Here is a 21,623-nt window from a genome sequence, read left to right as displayed (position 1 = left end):
ACCGTATTTCTTACCAGGCGATGGTGGGCACTTGACTTTGGTTTCATCGATCTCAGTCACGGAGCCTCTACTTGGCGTCTCGCACGTCATCGTCACGTGGTGTGAGTTCAGCTTGTCGTAGCCTCCACGGAAACCACGTGAAGTCTTGACAAGATGAATCAAGAAGACCAGGTCACAGTCACATCGCCAAGGATTGCCATGAACTGTTCTGTGAAAAGAAAATACCAAAAGTCAATACTAATAAGCCACCGGACTTGATAACACGGACCCGGAAGTACTAACGCACCGAGAAGCGATAAAAATAGCCCTAAGGTAGAGAACTCCGTAATAAAGAGGGGTAATGACAAACCTAATTATATAATGTTTCATTTTTCAGCTAATGGAAAGTTTTCCTAACGTCAAATGATATAAACTTTGATCATTTATTATTAGATGGTTTTATATTAGATATTAGCATGAAACCTTAAAAGTGAGTTAGTGCCTTTGATATATAACTTAACAGTTGGAGGCTGTAGCCTAATATAACTTAGCAGTCGGAGGCTTGGATATATCTTAACAGTTGGAGGCTGTAGCCTAATATAACTTAGCAGTTGGAGGCTTGGATATATCTTAACAGTTGGAGGCTGTAGCCTAATATAACTTAGCAGTTGGAGGCTTGGATATAACTTAACAGTTGGAGGCTGCAATATAACATAACAGTTGGAGGCTGCAATATAACATAACAGTTGGAGGCTGCAATATAACATAACAGTTGGAGGCTGCAATATAACATAACAGTTGGAGGCTGGAAAATAACTTAACAGTTGGAGGCTTGGATATAACTTAACAGTTGGAGGCTGCAATATAACATAACAGTTGGAGGCTGGAAAATAACTAAACAGTTGGAGGCTGGAATATAACTAAGCAGTTGGAGGCTGGAATATAACTTAACAGTTGGAGGCTTGGATATAACATAACAGTTGGAGGCTGGAAAATAACTAAACAGTTGGAGGCTGGAATATAACTAAACAGTTGGAGGCTGGAATATAACTTAACAGTTGGAGGCTTGGATATAACTTAACAGTTGGAGGCTGCAATATAACATAACAGTTGGAGGCTGGAAAATAACTAAACAGATAGAGGCTGGAATATAACTAAGCAGTTGGAGGCTGGAATATAACTAAGCAGTTGGAGGCTGGAAAATAACTAAACAGATAGAGGCTGGAATATAACTAAGCAGTTGGAGGCTGGAATATAACTAAGCAGTTGGAGGCTGGAATATAACTAAACAGTTGGAGGCTGGAATATAACTTAACAGTTGGAGGCTTGGATATAACTTAACAGTTGGAGGCTGCAATATAACATAACAGTTGGAGGCTGGAAAATAACTAAACAGTTAGAGGCTGGAATATAACTAAGCAGTTGGAGGCTGGAATATAACTAAGCAGTTAGAGGCTGGAATATAACTAAGCAGTTGGAGGCTGGAATATAACTAAACAGTTGGAGGCTGGAATATAACTAAGCAGTAAGAGGCTGGAATATAACTAAACAGTTGGAGGCTGGAATATAACTAAGCAGTTAGAGGCTAAAATATAACTAAACAGTTAGAGGCTGGAATATAACTAAACAGTTGGAGGCTGGAATATAACTAAGCAGTTAGAGGCTGGAATATAACTAAGTAGTTAGAGGCTGGAATATAACTAAGCAGTTGGAGGCTGGAATATAACTAAGCAGTTAGAGGCTGGAATATAACTAAGCAGTTAGAGGCTGGAATATAACTAAGCAGTTGGAGGCTGGAATATAACTAAGCAGTTAGAGGCTGGAATATAACTAAACAGTTATAAGGCTGGAATATAACTAAGCAGTTAGAGGCTGGAATATAACTAAGCAGTTAGAGGCTGGAATATAACTAAGCAGTTAGAGGCTGGAATATAACTAAGCAGTTGGAGGCTGGAATATAACTAAGCAGTTGGAGGCTGGAATATAACTAAACAGTTGGAGGCTGGAATATAACTAAGCAGTTAGAGGCTGGAATATAACTAAGCAGTTAGAGGCTGGAATATAACTAAACAGTTGGAGGCTGGAATATAACTAAGCAGTTAGAGGCTGGAATATAACTAAGTAGTTGGAGGCTGGAATATAACTAAGTAGTTGGAGGCTGGAATATAACTAAGCAGTTAGAGGCTGAAATATAACTAAGCAGTTAGAGGCTGGAATATAACTAAGCAGTTAGAGGCTGGAATATAACTAAGCAGTTAGAGGCTGGAATATAACTAAGCAGTTAGAGGCTGGAATATAACTAAACAGTTGGAGGCTGGAATATAACTAAGTAGTTGGAGGCTGGAATATAACTAAGTAGTTGGAGGCTGGAATATAACTAAACAGTTAGAGGCTGGAATATAACTAAGCAGTTGGAGGCTGGAATATAACTAAACAGTTAGAGGCTGGAATATAACTAAGTAGTTGGAGGCTGGAATATAACTAAGCAGTTAGAGGCTGAAATATAACTAAGCAGTTAGAGGCTGGAATATAACTAAGCAGTTAGAGGCTGGAATATAACTAAGCAGTTAGAGGCTGGAATATAACTAAGCAGTTAGAGGCTGGAATATAACTAAACAGTTGGAGGCTGGAATATAACTAAGTAGTTGGAGGCTGGAATATAACTAAGTAGTTGGAGGCTGGAATATAACTAAGCAGTTAGAGGCTGGAATATAACTAAGCAGTTAGAGGCTGGAATATAACTAAACAGTTGGAGGCTGGAATATAACTAAGCAGTTAGAGGCTGGAATATAACTAAGCAGTTAGAGGCTGGAATATAACTAAGTAGTTGGAGGCTGGAATATAACTAAGCAGTTGGAGGCTGGAATATAACTAAGTAGTTGGAGGCTGGAATATAACTAAGTAGTTGGAGGCTGGAATATAACTAAGCAGTTGGAGGCTGGAATATAACTAAACAGTTAGAGGCTGGAATATAACTAAGTAGTTAGAGGCTGGAATATAACTAAGCAGTTGGAGGCTGGAATATAACTAAACAGTTAGAGGCTGGAATATAACTAAGCAGTTGGAGGCTGGAATATAACTAAACAGTTAGAGGCTGGAATATAACTAAGCAGTTGGAGGCTGGAATATAACATAACAGTTGGAGGCTGGAATATAACTTAACAGTTGGTGGCTGGAATATAAGTTAGCTGCTGGAGTTTTAAAACGTAACGAAGAAGCGTGGTCGAGAGGCCAAGTGCGCTTGAACTTGGCTTGGCTTGGCTACCTAGAAGGGGGCTCGAGGTTGGACACCCGACTCGGGCAGAGTTGTGTTTACTGAGCGCCTAAAAGCAGCACGGAAAACCAACTCCTAGATACCCCAACCCCCACTGGTCCACAAATGAGATTGGACCAAAAGCGCTCTGAGCATGCTATAAGCATGAAAGTAGCGCTATATAAAAGCTATAATATAAAAAGAAAATAAAGATACACACTGAATTTTGAAACGCAAAAAGTCCTACCAAATTTGGTAAGATATATACTGGCAACACATCTTGGTGTTAATATAATCAACGAATCATTCCTTAGTCAACACCGAGACACCGGAGAAGTTGTTTGTTGTAATTAAAGTGTTGTGACGTCGAAGGTGACCAAGACAGTAACCCGAAGAGAGCTGTAATGGTGGAGTTGAACCCAAGACTTAAAGACTCTTTTGTATGTGTTTATTTCATCGCCCCGTCCTCATTGTAATACAAATAATTAGGCTTGTCATCGAGTCTGAAGATTAGTGAGGAATGCAGTATTTCCCGTGGCTTCCTAGCCCCAGCTGTGACCTACATATTTTGCCACCCACTGGGCAAGCATGTCCATTTAGATTTTCTTTTCTCCGTCTGCGTTTGTCCTCGGCAACGGATTTTCTTTTGGTCTCAAAGGTGTATCCCGCGATTGTAATGAAAAAATATGTATATATACTATCGACAAGGGCGTACGTAGAAATTTTCCATCGTTTGAGGCTCAAGGGGGACTTGCCCTGTTTTGGGGCCCCTGCATTTTGAATAATATTTAATTTTTAATGTATAAAACACTCGTTTGGGGGCCGATCACAAGTGGGGACCCAGATGATTTTTTAACTTCATCCCCCTCTCCTCCCCCAGCCCTAGCTACGCCACTGACTATCGACTTAAGTTTGATACTTGAGAAACATAACTCTGAAAGGTAATTAGAGCGCATTACCTTTCCTTTCCAATTATATGTGCACCGATAGTTGAATATAGGCAGGCGGCCATCATTCTTTACTTTTGGAAATAATTGTAAAAAATAAAAACCTATTTCGCACCAATTTCTTCATTACAATGGAAAAGTTATTTAAAAAAAATAACGTAAATACGTTTCTAGATGAGCCTTTTGTTGTATTGGGATTCAATGTCAATGTTTCTGGCAATGTCCTTTCTGGCAATGTCCTTTCTGGCAATGTTCTCTTTAAAAAAACAATATGACAGAAAGTACATGAAAATTAGCGAAGATAATAGACATTGGAAACAATTTATTTCTATTCACGTCAGTGTCGTGGGAATTCCCCATTGACATCATATATATATATATATATATATATATATATATATATATATATATATATATATATATATATATATATATATATATATATATATATATATATATAGCTGCTCAACGCATCTGGGTAAATGATGCCAATTTATCACCTAAAACAAACAAAAACGTTAGTGTGAGAAAGAAAGACAGAAAGAAAGAAAGACAGAAAGAAAGAAAGACAGAAAGAAAGAAAGAAACATAACGCGCAGTAAGAGTCCGAAGTCTAAAACAGAAAATATATAAACATTTTGTTGTTCGGCCTTTACAAAGACGGTTGAAGAGGAACATATGTCAATAAGTTCAGTGATTCCGGCCCTAGCAGGGTGCTGAGCACTAGGTGTATATATGCTACACGCTGTCTTTCTGTCGCCAGATGTATGCTAATTAATGTAATTAAAACTATACCGATGCACAATGGGCCTGGGGCGTAGCCTTCGAATAGCTTTGGGATCAGCTTTATGGGATCAGATTCATGTCTGTGAGAGGTGGGGGCTGTAGAGAACGTGAGAGAGGTGGGAGCGCGGAGGTATACATTACGATGATTGGGAAGAGTGCAAAGCCTTGCGTTTTTAAATATAATAAGCAGCCGCGGACTGGGTGTCAAAATCGGCCCGGGCATTGTATATCATATGATGGGCATCCAATTCTAAGCCGACTTCTTAAAACCATCATGTTAAGTTTGATAACTGTACGTATGTATCAGTGAAGTCTACATCTTTATAAGAAACATAGGCCTTATGTTGCTTTTCAAATCGCTAAGTGTGTAGGCCATCAAAGGATAGAGCCTAGTAGCAGCACTGTCTACGGATGTAGGCTGTTACGTTGCTTCGGAAAATGTGTTAGATTAAATTAGTATTGCCCTGTGGAGTCTGTGCAACAATTTTTTTAACACGGCTCTCAGAGGGTCCCTTTTGTAAGAGAATGTCATAAAACCTTCAACGATTTAATACACATTGGTGGCTATACCGGCCCATTTTGATACCGGACCACCGGGCATTAGCCCGAATGCCCATATAGCCAGTCGGCACCTGATAATAAGACGTAGTTAGTAAGAGTCATTATTCTGTTACATGGACACAGGTAACTATTGCGGGACCCTATGCGAAACGGATTGCGCGGGGCCCAGTCTGGGTAGGGAAAAGCTTAGTGTCAAAATAAAGATTTTGTATTAGAAAATACATTCGTATTTGTGATAAATATGCATGAAATGAAAGCTGACAAAGCCTTTTTTTTTACGCGCGTACAATTGACATCTGAAAATGTCAATTTTGTCTATTTTTCAGGATATTTTTTATGTTTTCAGGAGATTTTAATAACTTCAGGAGATTTTTCCAGGAGGCCCTGGAAAATCAAGAGGCAGCGGAAACCCTTTTATTATATATTAGTTATAATGGTTGAATTTAATAATTTAAACTTAGAATAAGCGAGGGGCCTATGAGAGTGCGGGGCCCACTGCGGCCGCATAGGTTGCAGTGGCCTAAGGCCGGCCCTGCCTGGACACAGAGAACTACAACTCGAGAATAATCGCATGAACGACGTGCTGGAATGAGACTGCTAGACTGTCCTCACCGCTTTACGATCTATTCTTTCATCACTGCAAGAGAAACAGTTGTGTTCCGAAGGGGAAGCAACTTGGACTAGTCATATTTACATCACAACTCAATCAACTCCCTTAGAAAGAGAAAATAAATCCTAACTAGCCAAAGTCGTCGCCCATCTCAGTTTCGTGGTGTTAAATATTTTCAAAAAAAATTTTTTACAAATTACTTTTCACAGTTGAAATTGACGTGAGTTGTCTCAGACTTCTTCTTGACATGATGTTTGCTTACATCAACGTCTGCTCGTGGATTCAACTTCATTGAAGTCTGGCCACACTAACCAAAGTTCACTTCCGGTGGCTTTTAGCCCTTCATTTCTTCATTAATGTTGTACCCTATTACAATCCCTGGTTATTCCCCCATGGCTTGTCACGTGGGTGGCGCAAATAGTCAAATATACTTAGAACCATAATGCTTCCTATTTTTCGAGCAGATGTATGGTTGGGGGAAAAAAAACGAGTTTAGCTTAGGGGGGAACTTGGGAAGAGAAAATGCCAATCCTCCGATTTTTTGGACCAGATGAGGCTGTACGAGAACACAGTTCTCCATTAAGTCTTCTGTGCAAGTAATCCGAGTTGGCAGGTGACAAGAGTACATACTTAGTCAACTCCTTCCCTGAGTTAACTCTTTCTTTCCGTAATTATTTTCCCACGTTTTGGAAGGAATTCTTCATTTCGCTCATTACTATTTCACTCCCATGTTATGATTGGGCTTCAATAACTTTGTTGTTTGCTATATCAGAAAATGTTGTGTTTGGTATAGAATTAAAGGGAACTGCATGCTCTTTTTATATATTTCAAAGTCAAGTTTAGAAAAGTAAACATTAGTTTAATTTTATGAGGTCAAAATCAACGATGGTATCGTCGATTAGGAGAGAAAGAGTTAAGAATAAAGATTTATTTTTTTTACTTCTATCAAATCTATCATTGAATCTTTGTACAGTTCAAACTCAGGGTGATCCCCCAGGGGAGGAAGAAGAAACAGTGTCTCATTTTTTTTTTGACTGTCTCAGACTTGATGAATTACGTTTCGACTGTCTGGGAAGTCTCAAGTCTGGGATTCGAGCCTCTCAAGCCCTAGATCGTAAGGTGTTTGATGACGGTTATTTTATTGATTCTATCATGTCTTAAAAATTTTATAGGTCGATCTGGAAATTAAAAATAAAATGGCTTCCTCTTGTTGTCGTTATTAATTAACAGCAGCCCCCAGACAGTTAGATGCTGATCCGCCATGGCGTGCATAGAGCTTAGTTTAAAAGGACAGAAACGTCTGCAAGCAAGACATGAGAACCACGGTCATCGAACAATGTATGTGGGAGGAGAGAGGCCAAGACCGGACAGCATGGTAGGTGCTGGTACGAAATTTCTTAAAGCTACAGTACATCACCTCAGCCTTTTACCATACTGCTTTCTATTCTTTTACCAAGTGAATCTATTACATTGATTGGAGAATGTAAACAGTATCTTACTAATGAAAACAAGAGGAGGTTATGTGTGAAAACAAAGAGAAGGTTATGTGTGGAAAGATAGGGTTATTGTGTGAAAACAAAGAGACGGTTATGTGTGGAAGCAAAAAGAAGGTTATGTGTGAAAACAAAGAGAAAGTCATTGTGTCGAATATTTGTCGTGCGAGTCTCCACCTCTCCTACTTCGTCAAACAGTGTCTCAGGTAAAAGTCCATATTTTGTTTTTTTCCTAATCCCATCTCATTTCTTCCCAACGTCACTTCCGCTTCGCTCCTGCGTTCATTCCTAATTCAAAACGTTAAACAATGTTTTCCAAATCATGACATGTCTCTCCCCCCCACCCCTTTTCAACACGCACCCAATGGGGCTTTATCAGTATTAACTTGAATAAAGATTAGTATTGTTATTTTGATTATACTTTTTTTGACGGGAGAGTTGTGTGTGCTTGTGTGTGTGTGTGTGTGTGTGATGGTGGAGGGCTACAACAATATGGCTTTATTCCCCCAATACCCCGCTTCTGTTTCCTGCTGACAGCATTGTCTAGCAAGTAAATATTTTAAGAGTTTCCTGGCTGTCAGGCCTCCATATAAATCAGATAGTTAGAAACTCTATGGGACACATACATGCAGGAACAATACGTTGGCGATGGGTTAGGATTTAAACAAACAAATATTTGCAGTTATCAACATTCTTTCAATCATATTTAATGAATCTGATATTTTAAATCAAACAGCTTGTTAACTTTAATGTACCTTCAAAGCTCTGACTGCTGTTAGTGTATATTTACTTATATGCGAATTTATGCTACAGAAAGATTCTATGCTTCACATAATAAGATCGCGTCACAAACGCAGAGATTACAAACAAGATTATTACAGCGATGACCTGCTAACTACTGTAAAAAAAAAAAGTACAACGCTGTGGTTATTAACAAGGTCTTCAAGGCTCGCAAAGGAACAGTACCAGGAAAAAGAAGAAGAAGCAGACTGAGAAAGTGATGGGAAGACAACATAAAACAATGGACGGGCCTGTCATTGAAAGAAGCTCTTTTCAAGGCTAAAGACAGAGGAATGGAGAAAGAGAGTGTAAAGAAATTGCGTGGCGCCCTAACGGTCCAACAGTCTAAGCGATATTTCAAGGCACCGTTGAGGTGAGACGATCAAACATATTGATAAACATAAACACAAATTACTAGATATTTTCTTCCCTAAATACTTTGGTCTCGAAATAATTATTGTTTCTTGCTGTTATTGTTTTATTTAAAAAAATGGTTATGGTATAAAGTTGTCCGTCCGTTTTATCACCTGTCACAAATAGCTTTCAAGCGATATTACAAGTCCGATTTCAAAACCCTTTGTATTAAGCTCAAATTAAGATCCACGGCATCTTTTGGTCTTCATTAAAAAAAAAAATTCACAGAATGATACCAACCTTAGTGACATCATGTATCACTGGTATAGTATAGACTTCCAAAGTATTAAAGTTGCTCTTCATTCATTTAGTACACACACAATCTTAGGCTCTAGACGTGACCTTTCTCTCTATATACAGTGAGACCAAAAACTAACAACAAACGAGGTTCTTAAAGGTACCGATGAGCTAATTGCTAGAATTATGATCCTTAAATTAAAATTAATTAATCACTGAAGAAGACTGACAATAAACTAGCCAACACCAGACAAGAACTATGATTACTTCCCTTGCACTAGGTCGCACAAAGTTATCGTTTCTTTTCCCAAAATAGATTTTTCTTTTTAGACCTTAAAGAATTTTCGATATCCGGTTTTGCTGTTTAGCCTGGAGCTCATTGGTGGTCTGCTCCTGAGACCTATTTAATTGGTGTTTGCTAGATTTGACTTGGTAAGAAACTGGATATCACTCGCATGGACTTAATCGAATTGAAAACAGTAATTATAACCGGGATAGTGTAGTTTAGATCTACTGAGTTAGATTATTTAGATCAGACCTGGTCAGCGTTTCTCAAACGGTGGGGCACGCCTTCCAAAAGGGATGTGACGTCAAACCTGCTATTGCTCTAAACAGCCCACAGATTGCTACTTTGTAAGTCCATGTTGACACCTTCTATTGTATTCTATTGTACTCGCACCAAGTAGTTTTTGCCCAGGATGAATAATCTCAGAATAATCTGTTGTATCTGTATTGTAGTTAATCCATTTTGAGCAATAATAATATAATAATATCTTCGATTCTGGAGATTAAGGATGCGTGCAATGATTTACATGAGCATTAATGAAGTAAACATGACTAGCGTTTATTTCTGGTGTTTCAAAATAAAATTAATGCATTGAGTGACCTAGTTGTCGCGACAAGCATTTGTAGCAGGATCAGGTCAAAAAGTATTCTTTAGAAGAAAATGAATCAATTAAAAATGTAAAGTAGCAATAATAAATATAATAAATACATCTATAAATCATAATTTACAAACATGAAAAACATAATCTAATTATATTCACATAAACTGTATTTTTTCTGAGGCATTATCATCAATTTAGATTTTAGCGTTGAATAAATTGCCAGGCAAGACGATGACCTAGAACAATAGCTATAATTTTCAGTCATGAAAGACTAGATTTAATGGTTCTAAGTTTTGTTATAGTTTGTAATTGGTTTTCATTTATTATAAAATAATATAATATTTGAGTCTTAAAGATAATTTGTCAAATACAATGTAACCAAGACAAAGGAGGCCTGGAATCACGTGATATTTGAATCGAGTACTCGAGAAGGGGGCTATCTGTTTGCGATTTTTATTTATGGGGTAACTTAAAGTATACAGTAACAATCCGCATGCAATTGAAAAATGAAAAACGACCATTCGCTATGCTATTAAGGAAATCACGTGAACAGACAAAACTGTTCCCTAGCACGTTTTTCCAAAACACGTCGAGACATGCAAATTTGTGTAACCAACTTTAGGGTACACACTTTGAACACTTCATGTGAAATATACTTAGTACATTGTTGGTAACTCTATTCCGTTGTTATTTTTTTCAAATACGAATTATATAATATTATAATTTCTCTGTGGCATTTTACGTCTCGAGAGACGATCTTTTCCCTTTGCAACTTCTTGCAACACAACAGAAGCAGAAAGAAGGGTGAAAATGCAACGGCGCCTGGTGATTATATATGCCCAACCTGCGATCGCAGCTGTGTATCAAGGATTGGCCTCTTTAGTCACACAAGAATATTATAATTTACTTTTCTGTAAATCATACCAGGCCTCTTGTATCGTGGGCACCATGTACCAGTCTATACTATTCCTTGTGCCAACTGCCTGGCAGTGCGTTATACACTATGCCATCGATGGTCCATCTCCGCCATATCTTGACGTGGTAACGGAAGTTTCGGTTAGGTTCTGAATGAACTTCTGAGTCCTGGAAATCTAAAAACATAAATTACTTTTGTTTGTTCCGAGAACACGAAATCCAATTTAGAATTTTAATTTCACACGTCTGTTGATCTTCTGTTTCGAGATTTCCTAACATTGTGCTTACTGGGCAGTGGTCAAGTTGTCCAGGGAAAAGAGATGTCGACTTCCGGGTTCAGCGAATCGCGTTAACAAAAAATTCTGTGTGTGTGCAGATATGCAGGTCAGATCAAGGTGACCAATATCATATCCTTTTCTTTTCTCTTCGTAAAGATACTCTCCTGACCCCATCTCTTCGCCCACCTCTCTTTCCCGCCTCATCTTTTTGTTATTTTACTCCCGTTGCTTAATTTTTCTTGCCGGTTCCGTTGTTAAAACAAAATAAACAGAAACCTTAGGGAAGTCTTTGAAGATCTTATCACGTGATTTTTTTACACTTTCCATTTTATTTATTTATTTTTTTGTTGAGTTTCGCAACATATTGGACAAAAATAAACATTTTTTTTAAGAGTGCATTTTTTTTTTAGACTTGATCATAAGGAAAATGGTTTGTGATTAGCAATGGCGATCAATATGGCGTGGAATGTATCAAGTGTTACTGGATTAGGACAGAGAAAGAGATGGGAAGACAACACCAAAGAATGGACGGACTTGAAAGAGATTATAGTCCAGGCAGATAGGAATGGAGAAAGACAATCGACAAATCGTGTGTGGTGCCCAAATGATCCAACAGACTAACAGATAGATGAAGGTCAAGGTGAATGTAAGGATAAAAAATCAAGATGGCGGTCTAGTCGTGTGGTATTTCGTTACGGTCTGTCGAACAGTGCCCGTCGTCCTTCAGGAGATATAGATTGGGAACAACTGAAACCTTACAATGCCAGAGTGTTACACAGACACAAAGTACAATATGTTAGTGGCATGATAGGTTTTTTTTTTTTTTTTCTGTTCAGATTTAACATTGATTGTTAGTAAAAGTTTTGAAGCGTACATAATACACGAGCGCGGGGAGGGGGGGGGTAACATATAGTTAATATTGTTATTCCACATTATGCAGCACCTGAAAGTGTTAATTAATTCTGAGAGCTCTCGTGTGTATAATACCAACTAAAACGTACGTTTAGCCACTTGCTTTTCCAGTAATGTCTCTCTAGCCTAGAACAAAAGTTAAAATAATCAGTCCCGTTAATCGAACAATCTTTGAGATTCTTGGCTGCCATATTCCATTGCCTATACGAGCTTCCACTTAGAACCATGATTAAGATACACATTGAAATGAAATCTGACCTTTAAGCACTAGATTTTGCCTTATGTTACTAGCATCCACATATGTCTGTAAATAATAAATAGCAGAGTTACTAAGAAAAAAATGGATAATTTGCTTTTAAAATCAATTGATTCCAAAAATTTGCTTCCTATGACAAGATAAGATAAGATTTGGTCCAACATGAAGTGATTACTCTATGAAAAACAAAGTCAACTTCGATTCTATACCCAGAAAGTCGAAAAGTATTTTACATAAAGACTTTGGTGTTATCATGGACTCGTCTTCTGGAAAATGAACTGGAGTTGTGTTGCTTTCTCTAGCCAGGTCTGAAATAGTCATTTACAGGAACAATGTTTCGATGAAAAGTTCCGAGGTTTTGATTACGCATATCAAATGTACACATTTCTAAATGACTTTGAAAAGAATCCTGTTTCCGCTCAGACAAAGCCATCCCCATATCTTGTTGACGTCTGACTATGCAGCCAATCAGAGTGCGGGATTGGTGACATTAGAGTAATTTCAAATTTTATGGACGGAACGAAACGTTATATTGTCTTCCTATCTCTCTCTCTCTTTCTCTCTCTCTCTCTCTCTCTCTATTTCTCAACTATTTATTTTTAGCACTCTGCTAACTCTAGCCTATCAGACTACATTCGCCTACATACTAAGATGATGATTCATCCAGTTTTAATATCTAAATATATCTTGTGATAGGGTCACGTGGTTTATCTTCGTGAATGACTTCTTGCATAAATAATACGTATTTTTTTTATGCGCGATGCTTTACAAACGATATGATACATTTTTAAAGATTTAAAAGCTATTTTATAGCCCCTACTATGTATGTTCATACTCTTTTAAAAATATGTATTTTTGTAATTTAATTAAAAAAAAAACAACTTTTTGACTGTTTGATACGTTTTAGACGTTCAGAAATGAACACTGCCAGGTTTCCATTCCAAACTTAGTTCACGACGATCTGGGGATGGAAGTGTGCAGGATTCAAAGTCGAGACCATTGGGACGTAAGTCCAAAGAGCTTACCATGAGACCAGGCAGCTATCCACAGCTATTGTAAGAGTACCGTCTGCTCGCTTTCTATCGAAAAATGGAAGAATCAATATTCGATGTGTCCAATGGTATACTCGCGTTAATAGGAGAGATACAGAAGTGACGACTCACCGCATTTATTTCTTTAAGTCTTTCTCCATTCCACTCTGTCTTTTGCCTTGAGTAGAATCTCTTTTAGTGACAGGCATGTCCACTCTTTGATGTTATCTTCCCATCGCTTTCTGAGTCTGCTACTTCTTTTTTCCTGGTACTTTTCCTGGAAGATCTTTGCAAGTCCTGGGCATCTTGGTAGTGAATCAAGCGGATTATCCCAGGTGCCACTCTTTAAACCCAGTGTCCTTATGATTTGTCAACTTGCATGAGAACATACTTATAGATGCTTCTTTAAAATTCTTCTTTGGCTACGCTCATAACATTTTGAGTGTGTTATTTGCTTGTTTTTTTTATAGAAGAGGTATTTTTTAGCTTCAAACCCCGCTGAAGGATATTAAATTCCGTAAGGTTTTTTTTTTCTCTGATCTACCATAAGTTCGCCAATATTCCGAAATCCAGTTATACAGCTGCAGATAGTTTGTATATCAAGCATTCTCTAGAATCTATATGCTCTCTATCAGCGTTTCTGGAATGGGGGAAGGGGGTGAAGGGACAAGGTCCTGACAAAGGAGGAGGACGAGGTCCTGACAAAGGAGGAGGACGAGGTCTTGACAAAGGAGGAGGACGAGGTTCTGACAAAGGAGGAGGACGATGTCCTGACAAAGGAGGAGGACGAGGTCTTGACAAAGGAGGAGGACGAGGATCTGACAAAGGAGGAGGACGAGGTCCTGACAAAGGAGGAGGACGAGGTCTTGACAAAGGAGGAGGACGAGGTTCTGACAAAGGAGGAGGACGATGTCCTGACAAAGGAGGAGGACGAGGTCTTGACAAAGGAGGAGGACGAGGATCTGACAAAGGAGGAGGACGAGGTCTTGACAAAGGAGGAGGACGAGGTTCTGACAAAGGAGGAGGACGATGTCCTGACAAAGGAGGAGGACGAGGTCATGACGACGGAGGAGGACGAGGTCATGATAAAGGAGGAGGACGAGGTCATGATAGAGGAGGAGGACAAGGTCATGATAGAGGAGGAGGACAAGGCTTGTCAATTTATTTTGCAACGGACCAAATAAAGAACATTTCGATGCAGTTCTGAACAATTTTACTCGCAGCATATTCCTTTAGTAGGCGGCTCACTATTGATTGTCTCTAGTAGAACTGTGCATCTACATTCAAAACAATGACACTAAAACTCTTTTCCTATTTCAGTTATAAACACGCACTAGATCTAGATGCTAACAAAATACGATGTCACTGGGGAAAAAGATTGTTTTATAAAACATCTATACATTTCACAAAAATAATAATCTTATTTATATATAGTGTTAGGCAATTAGTTTATATTTTAATTAGGTAGAGACGCACCATAGCAGACGTATATTGAACGGGACTAGTGACGCTTTGACTTAGTGGGGTTGGAGGCTTCTTCAAGACAGACAATCAGTTAGCGATAGGATTATATAGGGTAAAGACGTGATTTATTGACAGAGACTTAGACTGTGGCCTTTTCATGGGTTAAATCAGGCATGTCAAACTCATTAAGGAGTATGGGCCGCATAAAAACTTACTATGACCTGAGGGGCCGCAGCCAATAATCATTTGCAAAACAGCCTACTAGTTTTATGTAAATTTGTTAGCTAAATTTTTTTAGTACTATTTGGTAATTAAAAATTAATATGATTACACATTATTTTCTTTGTTCTGATGCTTAACATTTTTTACGGGATACAACTTTATTAATGTCATGTTGCATTTTGTTTTCCAAGGACACTTTCATCACTGATGACAAATTTTGATCAGATAATCTCGAACGGTGAAATGCTTTTGTAGCTTTCATTATGGAAAAGAAGTACTTGCAAACAGCTGCATGTTTGCAAACAGCTTGTTGTAGTGTTATGCATAGAACAGAGCTCAAGTAGTTCCTCATGTATCTCAAAATTCCTGTCACAGGCCCTTATGAATATAGCCAACTGTGCTACACCCGTTGACTCATGGAGAGCCAATGAAAATAATTCAAAATCTTTATTTGTTCACGCAAGCTGACTGACATGTCATTTATTCTGCCGCAGTGTCCTTGTTAACGCTATTTCTGTGAATGCTTTCACCTTTTCTGGACAAATTACTTCGGCTTTAACGACATACTTCTCCATAAAATCACATTCATTAAATGATTTACTAAGGCTTGCAATTAAATTTGACAATATGTAGTTTAAATTGCGTTCACTGCAGACTCACTCTCCTTGTTCAGTTTAACAAATACTATTTTTCAATTCAAGTAGCTTGTCATCTCTTATTTTCCAGCGTAACAGTTTAACATTATTTTGATAATGTTTAGGTGGCTAAGCGGGCCGCACGCAAAGTGGTCGCGGGCCGCATGCGGCTCCCGAACGCCGTGTTTGACATGCCTGGTTTAAATACTTTATTCATTGTTCATCAGTGTTTCGGACTCATCTCTCTACTTGTTAAATCGATGTTGTCCGTCTGTGTTGTTAGATAACTACACTGGAATACACCCAAACAAGAAACTCATACATTTGCTGAGTAATTTGTCATAATCTGACAGGCGTCAACAGTTGACTACAATACAGACTGGCATTCATCACAATATACATATATATATATATATATATATATATATATATATATTTATATTGCAGAAGATAAAGATTGCATTTAAATATTTTAAACGAGGCAACACTAATTAACCTCATTACTCGACATGATAAACAACGATGTCTTGATTTGATTTGCAACCATTTGGTAGATATTTTAAAGAAAAAAATATTAATAAGCATAAATGCCTTTTAGATACAACAAAATGAAAAAGGATAAAAAAAAAAAACGTCTACAAAACTGGGTTAAATTAAAGCTGGTCAATAAATGAAATAGTTCAGAAATTAACAAGAAGTGCTCCTTGAAGTTCTCCTTGAAGTGCTCCTTGAAGTGCTCCTTGAAGTTCTCCTTGAAGTGCTCCTTGAAGTGCTCCTTGAAGTGCTCCTTGGAGTGCTCCTTGAAGTGCTCCTTGAAGTGCTCCTTGGAGTGCTCCTTGAAGTGCTCCTTGGAGTGCTCCTTGAAGTGCTCCTTGAAGTGCTCCTTGGAGTGCTCCTTGAAGTGCTCCTTGAAGTGCTCCTTGGAGTGCTCCTTGAAGTGCTCCTTGAAGTGCTCCTTGAAGTGCTCCTTGGAGTGCTCCTTGAAGTGCTCCTTGGAGTGCTCCTTGAAGTGCTCCTTGAAGTGCTCCTTGAAGTTCTCCTTGAAGTGCTCCTTGAAGTGCTCCTTGAAGTGCTCCTTGAAGTGCTGCCTATGCTGCCCATCAAGATGTGGTCCATGTACACTTGGACTTAAATCCTACATTTACTTAAAGAGAGCATCTGGTGACATGCGGCTTCAGAGCGAGACGGCTTGAGGTCACTCACAAAGGCCGCGGGATACGCATTTTAGACCAAAAGAAAACCCGCTGCCGAGGACAGATGCAGTCGGCGAAAAGAAAATCTTAATCGAACACCGGTGGACCATGGTTATGATTGCCCTGGTTGTGGCAAAATATGTAGGTCACAGCTGGGGTTGTGTAGCCACGAGAAACACTGCATTCCTCATTGATCTTAGGACTCGAAGACAAGCCTTATTAATTCTTTTAACCCGTGAAATATTAGATCTTGCCCCATTGACACACTGGACTTAAAACATTTTTTTTTTCTGTTCAGACAAATATGAATATATACATTACCTAGATTAATTTTTTTTTTCAAATGTCTCATATTATTTACATTCTGGCGGGTGATACGTTATACGCATTATTTTTAAATCCGTTCATGACACATATTTATTGCACAGGTAACTCGGGGTATTGAGAGCTGCAGAATCCGGATACTGTTGTTACGCTATCACTTCGCATTCCCATGTTTAAACAAGCTTATATCAACTCAGTCTGTCTGGTACAAATGATCTACACGTTATTTCTCCCACTTCCCATTATCGTATCAAGTTGAAACTTTGCCCCTAACAAAACATGACTCAATCGAAATATAAAGCAATTATTTAATGAAATAGTGATAATTAATAAATTTTTGTTTGATATATAAAAGGGAAATACATCTTACGATATTGAGATATATGACTGTAAATGTAAAGTTCTTTCCCTTATATATACGCTTTTTTTTTTTTTTTTTTTAAAGTATTTATATTTTGTTTAGTTTATTTCCTATTTTAAAATACGGAACTGTTAGAAATGTTACATAGAGATCTACATACAAGCAAAATATATAATTTTTCTTTAAAATCAGATTAAAGTCTTCATATGATGACCTTTTCAAATACCTGCTAAATATTCTTTTTAGTTCTTGTGATTGAAACACAAAGAGTCTTAGGGCTTTCCCCTCAAAGGCTCTAGACTAAACCTATAACTCATGTATAGTTGCTGAGCTGATGAGGAAAGCGTGATAGAGCCAGTATAATCTTATAAAAGTCTTTTGTAATCTTACTGTCGTAGTCATAGTCTTATAATGAGAGTCTTGCGCAATGTTAAAATGTGAGACATTATAATCTTGTAAGAATTATCGGTCACCTTATAATTAATATAATACCTTTATAATTATAAACCCTGGGTCCTGGGTTCGAATCTCGGTGAAGACTGGGATTTTGAATTTCGGGATTTTTAGGGCGCCCCTGAGTCCACCCAACTCTAATGGGTACCTGACTTTAGTTGGGGAAAGTAAAGGGGGTTGGTCGTTATGCTGGCCACATGACACCCTTGTTAAACGTAGGCCACAGAAATAGATGACCTTTACATCACCTGCCCTATAGATCGCAAGGTCTGAAAGGGGAAATTTACTTACTTTTTTACTTATAATCAGAGGCTTTAGAGTCTTTAAATCAGAGTCAGTTGTAACCAGAACCATTATACTATTATAATCAGAATCATGTGTTATCTTAAGATCACATCCATTGTTATCTTAATAGTTGGGTGTGTGAGTGGAATGTGTGTGTGTGGAGTATGTGAGGGGTGTGTGAGTGGGTTGTGCGTGAGATAGGTGTACTAATAGGGGGTGTGAGTGTGTGTGTGGGGGGGTGGGGGGGCTGTTCAATCGCTTTAGACTTTCGTTCAAAATGTAGGATTAAGCTTACTTACAGATTCTTGATTCCCGCCAAGTACATTTGAACCACTGTGCTTAAAGTCTGCAGCTTGTTGCCATGGAGATAGCTGTGGAAGAAAATGATTGCATACTTTGTGTTTACTCAAACAACGACTAAAATGTGTAGCACTGAAGAGTGTGGGGGGGGGGGGGGGAGGTGTTTTTTCAAACATTCCATTCTATGCAACAATATATGGTGATTTTTGTTATTATGAAAGTATGTCTTTAGTAGTACACAATAAATTCTGTAAAATTCTTTTATGAAAAAAATGCCAATCATATATATATATCATACTTATTGCCCATTCGGCGACCTCACCAGGCCTTTGCTAGGAGACCCATATAGCCACAGTCCGCCCCTGCTATACAAGATAAAGAACTCTTTCGGCTTTGATTGTTTTTTTAATACAAGACATTAAAACCGATTTCTTCATGGCTCCAAAAGAAAATGTGTCTGATGACATGTGTCATCAAATGTCATTGGAAAACGTGTTGGACATAAAAATGATTTGGCTAAAATTTTGGATGGAAGAATTTTTTGTTGATTACACGCACACTCTCTTTCTCTCTGTCTCTCTCTCTCTATCTATCTATCATCTGTCTGGCTAGTTATCTCTCTCTCTTCCTATCTATCTATCTATGAGTCTGTCTTTCTGTCTGTCTGTGTATCTCTCTTTCAATCTCTTTGTCTCTCACAAACTCACACTTTATATTATGTCTGAGCTCTCTCAATGTCAATCATTCCTTTTTTTTATGTCCTTCTGTCTGTCTGTCTGTCCAAGTGTCCAAACGAAAAACTCTTTAAGTCTTATTCAATTCAATTTTTTTTTTCCGAAATCAATTGAAAAATAATTTGATTCAACGCCTTTTTTTTTTCATGTTCATAGGTGTATTGCCGATAAAGTTCGTTACATTCGGAACCTAAATAAAACATTTCTTTTTGAAACGCTTCAGTGGAGAGAGTATAATATAGAGTATGGAGTAAAGAGTATACAGTATACAGTAGAAAGCTACATTTCATACACGTTGCTACTTTTGTCCTGCAGTATGTCCTGCAATATGTCCTAAATGTACGTCCCTTTGTATTGTTTTAGAAATGTCTACACTTAGAAGTGTAATGATCATTAAACCTGGTCTTAAGTCAGAGAACAAATTAGATTGAAAGCAACTTCCAGGCAAGTTTTTGTGGGTTTTTTTAGGGAGAAAGATGTTTTTAGATAGAAAGATGTTTTTCTAGGGAGAAAGATGTTTTTAAGGGAGAAAGATGTTTTTTTAGGGAGAAAGATGTTGATTTGTTTTAAGGAGAAGGAAGTTTTTAAGGGAGAAGGATGTTGTTTTGTTTTAGGGAGAAAGATGTTGTTTTGTTTTAGGGAGAAAGATGTTTTTAGAGAGAAAGATGTTTTTTTTAGGGAGAACGATGTTTTTAAGGGAGAAAGATGTTTTTTTAGGAAGAAAGATGTTGATTTGTTTTAAGGAGAAAGATGTTTTTAAGGGAGAAGGATGTTGTTTTGTTTTAGGGAGAAAGATGTTGTTTTGTTTTAGGGAGAAAGATGTTTTTTAGAGAGAAAGATGTTTTTTTTAGGGAGAACGATGTTTTTAAGGGAGAAAGATGTTTTTTTAGGGAGAAAGATGTTGATTTGTTTTAAGGAGAAAGATGTTTTTAAGGGAGAAGGATGTTGTTTTGTTTTAGGGAGAAAGATGTTTTTAGAGAGAAAGATGTTTTTTTTAGGGAGAACGATGTTTTTAAGGGAGAAGGATGTTGTTTTGTTTTAGGGAGAAAGATGTTGTTTTGTTTTAGGGAGAAAGATGTTGTTTTGTTTTAGGGAGAAAGATGTTGTTTTGTTTTAGGGAGAAAGATGTTTTTAGGTTTGTAGGGAGATGTTAATTTCGCAAGAAAAAAAAACGACAAACTGCTACAAAAACAAAACTTCAACAAATATTTTTTTTGTCGAGACATTTCAACTATTTGAAACTGACACAGTTAACTGGACGATTGGGCAGACAATCGCTCTGCGTGCTGTCATGGGAGAGGGGGAAGGGAGAGAAATATGCAGAGAGAGAGAGGGAGAGAGAGGGAGAGGGAGAAACTATCTAGAATAGCAACAGTTAGGTCGCAATCAGTAACTTCCGATGCTTGATTGCATCCTCGGGGAAGATTTGAAAATTACGGTTATTTTTTTTCCCTGCTGTTCAACCACATGAGTGTGTATATAAGACTAATATATATAATATATATTAGCATTAATCTTTTAGATATATAAAATAAAATACATACAATATTCAACAATTTTTGAAAAATTATAAGTTCTTTCAGCACATTGTATTTATTCCCCACCTTTGATTAAGTACTAATGTATCTAAAATAAATCTAGCTAAAAAGTGATTAGTCCCTGGTGGCTGAGTGGAAAGCTCTTGGCTTCTGAACCGGGGGTCCCGTGTTAGTCCTGGTGAAGACTGGGATTTTTAATTTCGAGATTTTTGGGCGCCTCTGAGTTCACCCAGCTCTAATGGGTACCTGACATTAGTTGGGGGAAAGTAAAGGCAGTTGGTCGTTGTGCTGGCTACATGACACCCTCTTTAACCTTGGGCCATAGAAACAGATGACCCTTACATCATCTGCCCTAAAGATCGCAAGGTCTGAAAGGGGAACTTAACTCTTTTTTAACTTTAGTTGCTAGAGAGGTACTAGAACAGTCGTGTGTTGAAAATAACTTTAAATCGCAATTACTCCCCCACCCTCCCCTCTTCCCTGGGTTTACTTAGGGACTCAATCAGAAGTCAAGCTCTTTACAAACAGCGAGCAGTAAACCTCATGTGATGTTGTTTTTTTCTCAATAATCTGTTGCTTTTTCTCCCTATATAAACATTCCATACCCTCCTGAAATAAAGCTCTGATGTCTTGATGTCTTGACGTAAGCCAAAGATAATAAACAACAATCTCTAGGCTAAGATCACAACACATAAATACAGTCTTGTGTTCAGCATCTGGCCAAGTTGACAGTGATGTCTTATAGACCAACGGTTCTCAAGCTTTTTTTTTTTTT

General features: G+C 37.9%; 1 protein-coding gene across 3 annotated transcripts in view; it reads right to left on the bottom strand.

Moving 5' to 3' along the window:
• LOC106073171 (uncharacterized) overlaps positions 1-21,623 on the bottom strand; it is a 211,673-nt gene that overhangs the window by 36,548 nt on the left and 153,502 nt on the right. For all 3 annotated transcript variants that reach the window (XM_056025960.1, XM_056025959.1, XM_056025958.1), the window contains 2 exons: positions 18,576-18,647; positions 15-208 (listed from right to left, as the gene is read on the bottom strand). In XM_056025960.1, the coding sequence (XP_055881935.1) occupies positions 15-208; positions 18,576-18,647 (266 nt within the window). The remainder of the gene's footprint in view (positions 1-14; positions 209-18,575; positions 18,648-21,623) is intronic.

Source organism: Biomphalaria glabrata, chromosome 4, assembly GCF_947242115.1.
Source record: "Biomphalaria glabrata chromosome 4, xgBioGlab47.1, whole genome shotgun sequence".
Taxonomy (NCBI): Eukaryota; Metazoa; Mollusca; class Gastropoda; family Planorbidae; genus Biomphalaria; species Biomphalaria glabrata.
This window is presented reverse-complemented; position numbering and strand designations above follow the sequence as displayed.